Raw genomic sequence first — 13,338 nt, 5'->3', positions numbered from 1 at the left:
ACATGGACGTGAACCAGTATGGAGTTTTATAATAACAAAGAAATAAATGAAATGTTCTGCATCTACCTGCTATTTGACAGCTCATAGAGCAGCTGAGCTTGTATTAAGGATCAATGCAGTTTCTTTTTATAGTGTGTTTCCTATTTAACTGTAAGTATTTTAAAGTACAGCAATTTTCAAATACCATACACTCACCAATATTAATGGCGGTTTCCTGTTTGTCTCCAGTCAGGATCCAGATCTTGATGTCAGCTTTCATTAGGGTCTCAATGGTCTCAGGCACCTTATCCTGAAGCTTGTCCTCTATGGCCGTGGCTCCGAGGAGCTGCAGGTTCTATGCCGGAGGGAGTCAGTGAAAAAAAAGTCAATAAGTGGGGATCACAGCAGAGGAAGGCCTTTAAAGCATCATGTGTCAGACAAACATCTGAGCCAGGATTGTGTCACTCACTGAGTTGTGTTTTTATCCTCATCAGCTGTTCTTGTTTATCACCATTCACGGACTTAAGGGGTTTTGGATCAGTTACTGTGCCCCTCTGTGTGTATGTAAGTGTGTGTGTGTGTGTGTGTGGGTGTGTGCATCACAAGCTCTCCCACACAAGCACACTCACAAAATACGGTGGGTGTTTTTCCCAGGAAACTCTGTGGTTCTTTGGGGCTGATTGTGGGCTTGTATGGACCCATCACGGGGCCAATGATTTGACAAGACCCAGGGGTAGAGGGGAGACGGGAGCCAGCAGCAGAGGAAAAGGCTGGGGAAGCTTTTTAAGTCGTGACCTGAGCCCCGCTGCCCGTACATCTGTAGCTCTGTCCCCTCTAATCCCTGGGAACTACACAGCACTGAGAACTGTGCCTGGGGAAGGACATGACTATATACCCTCAGTCCTAATTTGCCTTTGTGATGCGAATTGCTCTATTGTCCCTGTGGTTGTTGTCAAGGGTAATCTTTGTGGATTATAGAAGAAACACTTGGGTCAGGATTTCAACCCTCAAGCCAGGGAGGAACGTGGAAATCTGTTTGTTGTAGGTAAAGATAAAGGGGTTGCATTTGCAGGTCAGTCTCCAAAAAGTAATAAGAAAGTGCTGTTGTGAATTGAATACTGCTACGGTTTTAAAGAGTAAAAAGACAAGTTACAACTTAATAAGATGCGACTGCAGTGAAGCAGACACTAGACTGCTCATGGTCTTCCTGGGGTATACTACCTAGTTACTAGTAGTTGACCAGATATAAGTGAAAGGTGCCCAGAAAACAATCAATTTAAATTAAAACTAATCAGTTAATCAAGGTTGATGATTAATTTGCCTGAATGAGTTAATAGTTCCAGGATCGTTTAGGGACACCACCAATTAACTTCTTTTCCTTAAGCAAAATAACTGTAATCATTCATTATTTATTAATTTATTTTTAGAATAAAACATTGGAAAGCTGGGTATTTGAGGTAGCTACTCAATACATATATGCTTTAACAATTAAGTATTAAATAGTTAGTAGCATTTGTGACTTCAGATGACGGCTTTCACAAACTGTTGGAGCAGACTGGCCTGTAAACGCAACTCCATTGTGCCCCCATGTGGCACTCCTGCGTATACTTTTAAGTGTGGGTGGCCTCCAAGCAGCAATGAGCCCCCAAACCTGGCAGCAGCAGTGCACACTCTGCTCATTAGGCAATGCACATTACATTTCCCTCTCTGAAAGCTTTTATATTTATTCCATGATTGATTGCCTCCATTTGTTTTGGGCGGCCAGGAGCAGCCACGGAGAACATGCCAAGTGGCTGATTTACAACTGTGGCTTCCTGTGTTTGACTAACGCTTCCACACAGACCAACCTCACAGAGGTCTACCTGCTGGTGAAACCTTGAACCCCGCACAAAAACACACACCATTCTGAACCTTTGCATATTTCCAGGCATGATTATACTTCCCCCATTGGTTTCGCTGGAGTTTATGCCCTGTCTGGATTTTCTGCAGAAGGTTTTTATGAAAGCTTGTACATCAATTAAATGCAGCATGTAACAGAGGGAAATGGTGCCTGCCACTTGTCAAGCTCACTCCTTTCCGCGAAATGTGAGATAGCTGGATAAGTGATTAAAAGGTTTAGTCCAGGAAAGCTAAGAAGTCGTGGCCATCGGCTACATAGAAGGATCAATAAACCCTGTGTGAAGTTACCCTTAGAATTCATGAAGAGCAGTGTGAAGCTCAGTTTTGCTGCCTCTGGCCATGATCGTCTTTGCAGTACATGACTCTAAAATGTGAAGTTGTAGTGGAAGTGGGCAGGTGATGTGCAGGCAACTAGACCTATGTGAAGGCATCCTCCTGCCACTCAAAGTGGCCACGCCTTTAATTATGCACAACTGTAAGCCTTGAAATAATTGAATTCAAGCTTGCACATTTGTCATTATTAAGGAAATGGATTTGGCTGTAAAGTTTTAATATGAGGGCATATGGGGATTCAAGTTCATTTTTCAGGCCCAGAGGATGCTGCTTGTTCACAGCATTAGTATGCCACACAAACTGGATATCAGTATTTCACTGTGCATACCTTCTCTATCAGTTCATAGCTCTCCTCCAGTTTCAGGGCTCTGTTCTGCAGGGAGGTGCAGGCTCTGTGGTAGATCTCGTGCCACTGCTGATAGGACGACTCGCTGATGTCCGCCACCGCAAAGCACAGAGTGCGTAGGCCTGGAAGATATAAAATGTTACGTGTCTTACTGTTTAACATTTCTAAACCTGGATCTGTTGACTACATCGACCTCTCTAGACAACGTTAGGCATGTCATTTCAGTCGACATATGCAGTGTAACTCTTATTGTATATTTGAATGAATATAACTAAATGAAAAGTGAATTATTTCTTCAGCTCGTAGATGTTTCTCATTTAATATTAATTATTATTATAGTATAGTATTATAATTAATACCTGATCTTCTGAAGGGATCTGTAAACTGTTGCCACATAGACAAACAGCATGAATGCTCAATACAGCACACCACAGTTTTCTGTTATTTGTTGCTTAACTGAAAGCATGCTTATTTCTCTTCTATATGTTGTATATAGTAATTCTGGAGGATGTGTTACGTTCTATTCTCCAGATTCACAGATTCGCATATATACACATGTAATATCTGTCCAATTTATTTTTAGTAGCCACTCAAACCACCAAGGAAACATAAATCCATGACAGGATACAGGTTCCTTCCACAATTACCAACATCATAAAACCAATTCTTCAAGGCATCTATTTATAGGTGCCTTGAATATATATAAGCATTCATGCTTATATATGTATATGCATAATATGAATTGTGACACTCTTCAGCACTCTTCAGCAAGGACTGAAATAAAACACAAACAACATCTATGAAATATGTCTGTTGTACTGTGTTGTGTCTCATCAGAAATCTAATTTAAGAAGTAACTGATCCACTGCTTGTTAGAAACATTTTTAGAAACATTAACTATACAGTTGCAAATTGTGAATGTTCTTTTGGAAAGGCACAAGGACGCTTAATTATTTTTAGCTCTTCCTATATTACACTGACAGAAGATCTTCACAATCTGTCCTGAATGCTATATTTAGCCCACATCAAATATTCCCAGTGACATCATTTTGCTGGTGTTTCACAAGGGGGCAGTGTGAACACAGAACAATGGGATGGGTTTCTAGTGCAGCATCCTTCTGATCTACTGCCCTCACTGCAAAACACTAACACTAGAATTAACCTATTATTAAACAATGGCATATGAGGAAAAACCTCATAAGGAATAAAACGAATTTTGCTGCTTCAGTAGAGGATCAAGTGGAGATAATGACCAGATATTAATTAAAAGCATCCTAAAAGATGTTTCACTGTTGGTAGACAGGGGGCGATGTTTATCCACTCACCCTCAGTGGCAAACTGCTCCAGGTGCTTCAATGTGATCTCTTTGTACCTCGAGCTGTCTGCCAGACGGTCATAGATCACTGTGTCCTGAAGGGAAACAAACACTCGCTGGTTACTGACACCCAGAGAGGAAGGAAGGGAACCTTATGGACTACTTTGCAAATGGGGGCCTCAAGCTGGATCCTCATGACCTGCACTTTGTGCTTCTACTGGGACACAAATGGCCTGGTAGATATTTGAACTAAAATGATCTTGCACTTAAAAAGCAGTTACATGGATTGAATTTCTTTAAGACAAATGTATCGGAGTTCTGTACCGGACAAATTATTATACAGATTTTAGAAATGAAGAGAAGTGGCAGGCATTTAGACATTAGCAACAAATTAATTCAACAAATTAATTCAATATAAATCATAAATCAGTTAAGCTACCTAGTGTAAACATTTAAAAAAATATATATAGACACATAGATATAGATATAGATATAAATCTAGATATATATAAATATTGCGAATGATACATTTAGGGACCTCGTTACTCAATATTAATCTACTTTGAGGTACATAATTATTAGCTTTAAGCCCATCAGTGATCAATAAATGCTTTGTAAACCTCACAGCAGAACACAGACAAACATGTTCTCCAATTCATAACTGCACCAAAATGGTCTGCTTTGTGTACAATGTTGCCTCCATCTAAAAGGTTTTATCTTCTTATGCTACTGTGGACTAAAGCTAGAATTGCAGCCTTAGCCTACCCTGATGTAATATCTGTGTATTTGTTATTTTGGAAAGAACCACGTGTCAAATGTGGCGATGTTGCTTCATCCTGCTGCCTATTTAGACGCGGGGAGAAGAGCACTCGCGTGTGCGGCGGTGATGCTTGTGCGCTGCCATGCGTTGCCATGGAGAGAGACAGACACTCACAGCTCCTTTGCAGTAGAGGCGGATCTTCCCAGATGGCGTGCGCATGATGACTGACATCCTCTTCCTCACGCTGGGGCCCAAAAAAAGCCAAGAGAGAGACGGCGAGAGAGATGAAGAGGAAGGTGGAGAAACGAGAGAAAGCAAGTGAGAGAAATCACATTAAAAGGTGTTACAGCTGCTACAGCAAATTATGACACACAGCTTGAGCTGCAGAAATGAGAAATCCAAGAGGTGGCTGACAAGATATCACACCGCGGTCACACAATTAATTAGTGCAAATCATGAGGGCACGGATAAAGTGAAGGACTGATGATTCTTTTAAGGATCAAGGAGATGTGATCTACACGAACAACAAATTACAAAGCATGCTGCAGCTGTACACATAACACATACCATACCTTGTGAACTCAAGCACATGAAGCAGTTCGTACTTTTCCTCCGTTCCGAGCTAAATCAAAAGAGACATGCAAATTAACAAAAGAGACACCTCAACCCCAGCCTTCTGAGACAACTTATCTTAAGTAGCACGAGCCCACCCTAGCCTCCTCCTCCTATCAGCCTTAATTGCATTTTAAACATGTTTATCAGTCGCTTGCACTGAGCTGATGGAGGGAAAATAACAAGGTAAAATTCAATTAACTTATGTAATTGTAGAGAGAGCTCGGTACAGGACCGAGTGATTAAGTAGATGCTGAGAGCTTTAGGAGGTCTAATAGAGATTAAGAAGTTGGACAAATGTCTAGAAGACAAGATGTTCAGACCAGAAAAAGAAATTAATGAAAATGGCTCTGGCCTTTTCGTCCTCAGGCTCTTTGAGTGCAATCATGAGGTTAGCCAATTAAAGGGAACAACAGGATGTGTGACCTGAGCTTTGTGGAGGACACACCGCCTGAGCTCAGAATATAATCACAGCAGATGTGATGATTTTTCCATTACTGTGGCCCACATGAATACCAATGATGTGTGTTAGTTTGAGCTCAAGGTCTGTTTCGGAGGATCTCAGCAAAACTACAAAAATGGAACATTAATTACTAAATTCACTGCCTACAGTTAATACGTTTATTTCATTATTCTACAGATTGTGGAAACACCACATGAGATGTGCACGTTTTTGCTTTCTTGCCAAGATGAAATTGATACCGGTGCCAGGTCCATATGATAAATATGTAGCAGGGACCAGCAGCCAGTTAGCTAAGCTTAGCATAAAAATAGGAAACAATGGGAAGAAGCTGCAATGCTCTTCAAAATAAATAAATAAATAAAAATAAAACAAACACGTACAGTTTACCTCCTCTCCTACAAACTGTATATGTGTACAAACAACACATGTGTCGTCAGGCTTTATACTAGACTAAGCTACACTAACAGCTGGCTATAGCGTCACGCTTACTGTACCGTCATGATAGTGGCATTCACTTAATCATCCGACTCCCGACAAGAAGACGACATAAGCAAAATTTTCAAAAATATTCCTTTTATAAATGCACATGATTAAAAGGTCAACATCTTCCACGAGAGAGTAAACGTACTGGTCTATTTTTACACTGTTGTCAGTACACAGTAAGATTTACTTTTGGTGAAGAAATTACAGTTTGTTTAATTCAGGAAAGAATAATCTAGTACAAAGATCTTCAGCGTTTACTTAAGGCCAAGGACCCCCACACTGATGGAGAGATTTATAGGGACCCCGTACCTATTATATGTGTTCTATATTAAACTCGACCTAGTGCTATTTATAAATGTACTTTATTATCATCCTTTTGCATTCAATATTAAGCTATACAAATAATGCACGAGTTCAAATATTCATTTTTTTATTTTGAACATGTGCAACAGTAAGGTGGCCGTGCAACTGCCGCAAACATAAACATACCTAACTAGTATAAAGAAACATAAAGAAAATAATTGACAGATTCAACTTTTAATTTTGCCCGGGGACTGAACAGGCTCTTGGCCAATTGCGGGGAATCTGACAGCGTGTAATATGCGGCCTTGTGATTGGCTCAGCAGCGATAGGGGCGGGGCCTACAGTGTACAGGAGCCTTAGATTTTGTGCAGGAGACTGCCTCCATTCATCCCTTGACTAAAATATGTTGGATTCATGTTAATGTGTATTTAGAGAAGTGGTTTATTCCTCTAATCTGCCAGAGTCTGAGCCCATAGTCCTACGGATGTCTGAGGTCATCCTAGACCATCATGATACCCATATCAGAGATTAAGTGCATCCATCCATCAGTACAATAGGTTTCATGCCTTTCATTAGTCTCCTCCTTACCATTTCCACAATGACGCTGTCTGGGGTTCGACCAGAAAACACAAAGCCCAGGTTTCGTGCTGCTCTCACCAGAGCTCCTTCATCTAGACAGCAAAGAGAGAAATCCAGATGTTACACATTGAATCATTTGTCACCACACAAACAAGCAGACACAACGCTGACAGTTATGATAAGATCCACCTCCGTGTTTGGCACCAGGTTCACCTCGATACATTTTCATAACAAGGACAACGACTGAGAGCTACGGACCAGGTAAGCTGGGCTGCAGCTTGCACGTGGATGCTGCAGGGCGAGAAAAAAGCTCTCTGCTTGTTTTTTACAGTTCACTTAACCAGCTTTATCTTTCCCCCGCACTGCATCAAACCCCGGAGCTCCATAAGACCATGACTGTTCCATGCAATCAGGCAAAAAAAAGTCATCCCTCTCACCAAAAGCAAAATGAAGATGAATAGCAGTGTCGCTCTTTTTCATCTTGCATCAATAAGAAAAATTAAACTGCTTGAAATGAAAATCAGTCTGCTAACATTACTGAACCAGGAGCATGAACATATTTCATTAGCTGCACTCTAGAGTTTGTCAGTTGTTTAAGTTTAGGGTCTATGTTGGAAGTTTCACCTCCTGTTTGTCATGGTGGTGATTTTGTAGAGTTAAAAGAATCGCGTGGAAGGACATGTCTTCATGATTGACAGCTGCCTCCGTCTATTACACTCTGCTGTGAATGTGATAGACTGAGTGATCACAGCGGGGCTTAAAGAACCAAAGTGACATACACCATGCATTTTGTAAACAGCAGATTTCATTTCATGATACAATCCCTGGCTCTCTCCTGCATTTGGTGATTATACAAAGGACTTTATGAAATACGGGCGCCTGGAGGCAGTGCTGCTGTGTTGCGTTTGCTCAGAGGTCACTTGATGGCAAATTGCAACAAAGAGACACGACGTGGACACACAGCATCGTTTATGCAAAGCACCTGGAACCAGGTCCAGTCAGGGCTGCAGCACCAGCGATTCAAGACCTGCAGTCTGGTACGTGGCGCACTAGACCACTTGCGCAGCATTACAAATAAATATGGGGGTAAGCACCATCTATGACACCTATGCTACCTAAAGGCAACAAGTACTTCAGGAGCTGATTTTCATTTATTTTTAGCTGCAGCTGGTGTTTGTGTAAGCCACAGTGTCCTCCAATTAGCAGAGGCTGGAGGTCCTAACTTGCTGTTGTGTTACATATTGAATAAACTCTGGTTTAATTGAAACTAATTATGTGCTTTATTGGTGAAATCATGAGCTCAGAGCTGCAACTACAACAGGTAAATTAAGATAATCTACTATTTTCTTTGGTTGCAAGTAAAGTTATCTTTCCTAATTGATTGTCCTTTCATACAGGTACCATTAAAAACAGCTATAGTATGTAGATATGAGAGGAACATGGTACATTTGTTATTACAACCTCTTTTAATGATACTTCTGTGAATGTAAATCTAATCAGCTGCTACAGATAATTAGAAATAGACAACTCTATATGTGATTTTTATGTTATTCTCTTAAGCTGCGAAACAAAGTCCGGAAAAAAGCGGCGGAGCATACTTTATAGCAGGAAGCTGTATCCCACAGGAAGGTGTGATATACCTGGAGATGCGGCTTGGTAGGTGATTTTTCCCTCCATGCGCTCGGGGACGGCAGTGTGACAGATGGCCATCATGGTCATGAACTCCAGGATAACAGCAGCTGTGGGCTGCAGGAAATGAAAAAGGGCACTTTGACTTTCAATGTTCTTTAATAATATATGTAGAAGAGGCAAAACAAAGAAAGACCTTGATGATACTGAAGGGGAGGGACAGAATAAGGGCAGAGAGCGCTCTGTTCGACTTCGATCAACCATTACGCACGTGTTGAGTGTGCAGTCACATTTGCGTAAGTCTTTTAATGAATGTGTACAGTAGGTTTGGGTGCACTGTAGAAGTCAAACCTTTTTGTAGAAGCGCATACATGAGATTCGCTGCCTCAACACGGCTCACTTCAATTACTAGGCTACACATTAAACAGTTAGAACCATTTGGAAATACTCTTCCGACACATTTTTATTTCACAGATTATCGTTTCCATTCAGAGTCTCGAGTTTGTAGTTTGGAAACAAGCAGGACTTTGTTATCAACTTGCTGATGGTACTGTAAATTAGTACTATAAGAAAAAACATCAGTAAATAGCATTAAATAAATGCTGACCATACCAGTCTCTTGATCCAAAATATAAAGCACTACTCTGGCACAAATAAGTGAGACAGTGAAAATCACTGTAGAAAAAGTCCTGGCTCAATAAAATCTACTTTCAATTTATATATATTTTGGGTTTATCATCATTTACTGCAGTTCTGACACTGGGGTGGGGAAAATCCATTAGTGTCTAAATGTTTTATTCAGTTTCAAGCCTGAGTTTGTCCATTTCTGAAGTACATATGGCTTCAGTAGTCACTAGTCCGTTTTGATCCGATAAATGACTGTTGGTGACGAGCCAACAGGATCCCACAGTACGCGCCAGCTGCTGACAGACATTCGCTCGAGCTTTTTCGTCCAACATAAACTTGCTTCAGTTAATGGGGGGAAAAAGGCCTAACCTATATACAAAGGGCATTTCACATTAATGAGGGGAACAGCATGACTAACTTGCCACAGGGTAGACTCAGACAGGCATCTGCTGAGGCTCCTGTCTGTGGCTGAAGACCACCAGCTTATAGTCAGTGACCACAGCTGAAGCAGAGACATAAGCAGCCTCGGGGGTCACGGCAGGCCTGAATAATATAGCAGCGGTGCCAACAGTCGTCTGGCAGCAAACGTTTCCTAACAATGAGTTCAGCCAGACTGATTCGCGCCCGAATTCTTAGTTTAGCATCGTTACGAGCGACCGCTTATGGATGCAGCTGTCACTAACCTGTAGCAGCATGGACAGTGTGCAGCAGCTCTACCAGATATTTAAAAAATATCTGTTATAAATAGATTCATCAACAGCACCTGCTTCTCTCCCCTTCTCAAGCAGAAAGCTGCATACGCGGCGCACCATTATTAAATTTGTTCTTTTTGACGGCCGTGAAAACTGCTATGAGGGGAATAAGGAACAAAGGGATCCATGAATGAAGAGGGAGGAGGGGTAAATCAAAAGGCCTCTTTTAAGTGAAAGTAGTCCTTTACAGTCCAGGTGGCTGAGACAGTCCCCTCTGTCTCCTAGCAGCATGCTAATCTGGTGTCTGTGACAGGTATCCTCTGAAGGACACTACAGTGTATGTGTGCCGCAGCGTGAGGACTTTTTTTGGCGCAGGAGCTGTTAGAGGGTTTAGATAAGATTAGAAGTAAGCTTTGTTTAAATCTACTTAAATGATAGAGTTAGGCATATAACTCGCCATTTTGTGGATTTGTGGCCTTTTAAGACCTGGCAACCCAATGATGATAACTGCCCAAGAACTAGTTCTGTCCCAGGGGTTTCACGACTCCAGATTTTTGCCTCTCCGTTACTGTAGGTCTTCCCCAAAAGCATCATGGCACAGCAGTGAAGTCAACAAATCGACAAGTTGATTAGCACCATATCACATGTTAATTAGTGAACTTTACAGGCACTCGAATACAGATGGTTTCTTTCCTCGGACACAGCCTTGGAATTGCTATATCCTGCTTTTTTGTTTGTGCTAAGCTAACCATGTCCCGTGTCTGTATATTAAAATAATGATTAAATACATATTCCATGCACGGGGCTGAGTACATTCAGGTAGGGATACAGAGTTATTTAAAGCTGCTTCACTTTTTGACCCAACCACCTTGAATCTGTAATATTTTCCATTACTCAAACCAACCCACCGGTTATGGCTCGGCTCACCCGTCTCTCCTAGGGGGAAGTGAGGCTATCTGAACTTTGCTCTGATCGCACAATTAGATGTGACAACTAATCTCCCCATTGACTCGCGGGTAACCAGTGTGGTGGCAGCAGCGACTGACACTCATCACTTCAGACGTGACCAGTGTGGAACAAGTTGATGGGTCGGGAAAAAGTGAAGCAGAGAGCACAAGGGAGCGAGCAAACAAAACACCCACTAAGGCTCCTGAGTGTCTGCAGACGGAGAACCCGTCCAGTGGTTCAGGAGGACAAGAAAAGCACCAAGGGGACGTTTATTTTTGTCAGCACTGTTGATTCCCCTCAGCTCTAGCCTGCTGTCCCCCTCAACACAGTATCAACGTTACTCCTACAAACGCCCGCGGCAACGCAAAACTGTTGTTAATGATGAGGATTAGTGCATAAAGCACGACGTGTGGTTATGGCCATGAGAAGAAAGTGTTTGAAGTGTGAGAACAGTAGGTGTTAAATGCTATATTTATAGTACTGAAGTACTTCTATATAAGTGAGACTGAAGTATTTCCTAACCCTAACCCTAAGGAGCTGATGAAAAAGAGACCCACCAGCAAAACGACTTCCCAAACCAAGGCCACTAGGACAACAATCTACATATGCCACCACTGCAATAGAGACTGTGGATCGAGGATCGGCTTCAACCACCACATGACGACCCACAAGTGACCAGACCCGACAGGAGCACAATCATACTCACTTTGAGTGATTGCCGAACAAGAAGAAGAAACCAAACCGTAACATAGAGGGGTAGTTCAATGAGGGGAGGCAATGACAGACAAAATGTATGAGAACTACCCTGAACTAATCTCAGCTTTCTGGCAATGGGTTTGATTGATATAAGATAAAAAGAGTTCCCTGAATGTTCACCACAGGGAAACACCAGTTAGCTTAGCTTAGAGACTGTAAACAGGGCATCTGGTATATGTCCAACAGCACCTTTAATGAACCTATTTTAAATCTGGAGTCAGGAAAACTATGACTCACATTTGTACAATACAAGATTAATCATGAGCAGAATCAATACCAAACATTCAGGGAGACCGTGGTTTCTTAACAGCGTTTGGCCGTGCACTATAATTAGCAGTAGGGGAGTTGATATCAATAAAGCAGATCTTTGGCATGTGTGGAGAGATTCCTTTGTCATAACAAAGCAAACAGCACAGTGGGATTACTACTTTCCTTGGGCGGTGGTATATAAGTAATTAGATGTGACATTCTGCCTCCCACACACTGTTCTGCAGCCGAGTGACTCAAACAGTCAATCAATTGCAGTTTCCTCCCATTTCCATATCAAAGGTGCTCTTTACATCTCCATCTAAACTCATGGCAAATGTATGTTATAAAGTGCATTTTCAGATAGTTTTCTGGCTTCAGACTATTAGTATGGATAAGATAATGGGTGGATGAAGTGCATCTTGTCAGAATCGGGTAATCAGGGTGTCAGCCAGCCATGTTGCTGGTGTTGTGTAAAGACACAGTAAACTACCCTTCAGATGAGCTTTGATCAAATCTACATAAATATAATCAAGTCCACACATCTGAATTTGTCCCCATAACTCATCTCATGATATGATGCATGCCATGACACATTGTACCCATTGATCCATTATTAAGCCAAAAAAAAAAGAAAGAAAGAAAAAAACATTAGGCAACTACACACAATTAGATTCGAAAATCCGTCTTAATGTCGGCCTTAACAGCAGCAGGCAGGCAAGTGAAGGGGAACCCTGACAATACTTACGTGATTACTTTGGAGGTTTTCCAGTAGGCTCGGGTCATTAAACCCTGCCTCGTCTGATGAGTGTGTGCTGTGCCTGGAAAGAAGAGATGGAGAAGTCAAAACAACACAACACACTGGAATACTTGAGAGCACCACTGTGTAGCACTGACAGCCAAGTGGAACATGTTGCCTTCACTGCAGACTACTAAAGAACAAATAATTCATTTTCATCGTGATCAGAGCATATTCTGACAATAGACATGATAACAAAAGAAAGAGTGAACACTGAAGAACAATTTTCTCTCAGCTTTTGACGGTTTTCTAAGGATAAGAAACATGGCAAAAGGCTCCACAATGGCTGAAGTGTTTCTCAAGAACAGAGAGACATTTCCTTGTACGACCAGAGAAACCAGAGTTCTTGATGTCTGCATAAAATCTTTCATTTCTCATTTCATTAAAAAGGAATGCCTGCTACTTTGCAGCCTCCAAAGCTTAAGTCGGGTTTATTCTTGTGAGTTTTTATTCCAGTGCTCTTCTGCGTTGGCACTGTTGTGTAATTTCGCTGCTAAAACGATGTGTTGGGTTTCTGTGTACACCAAACAATGGTGACTGGAACTGAGCGCCTAGTGTTGGAGTCGGAG

General features: G+C 41.7%; 1 protein-coding gene across 7 annotated transcripts in view; it reads right to left on the bottom strand.

Annotated features, from left to right (window-relative positions):
* The window catches only part of atp8a1 (ATPase phospholipid transporting 8A1), a 98,560-nt gene that overhangs the window by 40,348 nt on the left and 44,874 nt on the right, over window positions 1–13,338 (bottom strand). For all 7 annotated transcript variants that reach the window (XR_007112818.1, XM_047584813.1, XM_047584815.1 and 4 more), the window contains 8 exons: window positions 12,719–12,791; window positions 8,713–8,818; window positions 7,082–7,164; window positions 5,205–5,254; window positions 4,807–4,876; window positions 3,883–3,967; window positions 2,540–2,679; window positions 196–334 (listed from right to left, as the gene is read on the bottom strand). Coding sequence is in view for 6 of the 7 variants with exons in the window: in XM_047584813.1 (XP_047440769.1) it covers window positions 196–334; window positions 2,540–2,679; window positions 3,883–3,967; window positions 4,807–4,876; window positions 5,205–5,254; window positions 7,082–7,164; window positions 8,713–8,818; window positions 12,719–12,791 (746 nt within the window). In the remaining variant the exon portion in view is untranslated. The remainder of the gene's footprint in view (window positions 1–195; window positions 335–2,539; window positions 2,680–3,882; window positions 3,968–4,806; window positions 4,877–5,204; window positions 5,255–7,081; window positions 7,165–8,712; window positions 8,819–12,718; window positions 12,792–13,338) is intronic.

The sequence above is a fragment of the Mugil cephalus genome, chromosome 5 (genome assembly GCF_022458985.1).
Source record: "Mugil cephalus isolate CIBA_MC_2020 chromosome 5, CIBA_Mcephalus_1.1, whole genome shotgun sequence".
Taxonomy (NCBI): Eukaryota; Metazoa; Chordata; class Actinopteri; order Mugiliformes; family Mugilidae; genus Mugil; species Mugil cephalus.
This window is presented reverse-complemented; position numbering and strand designations above follow the sequence as displayed.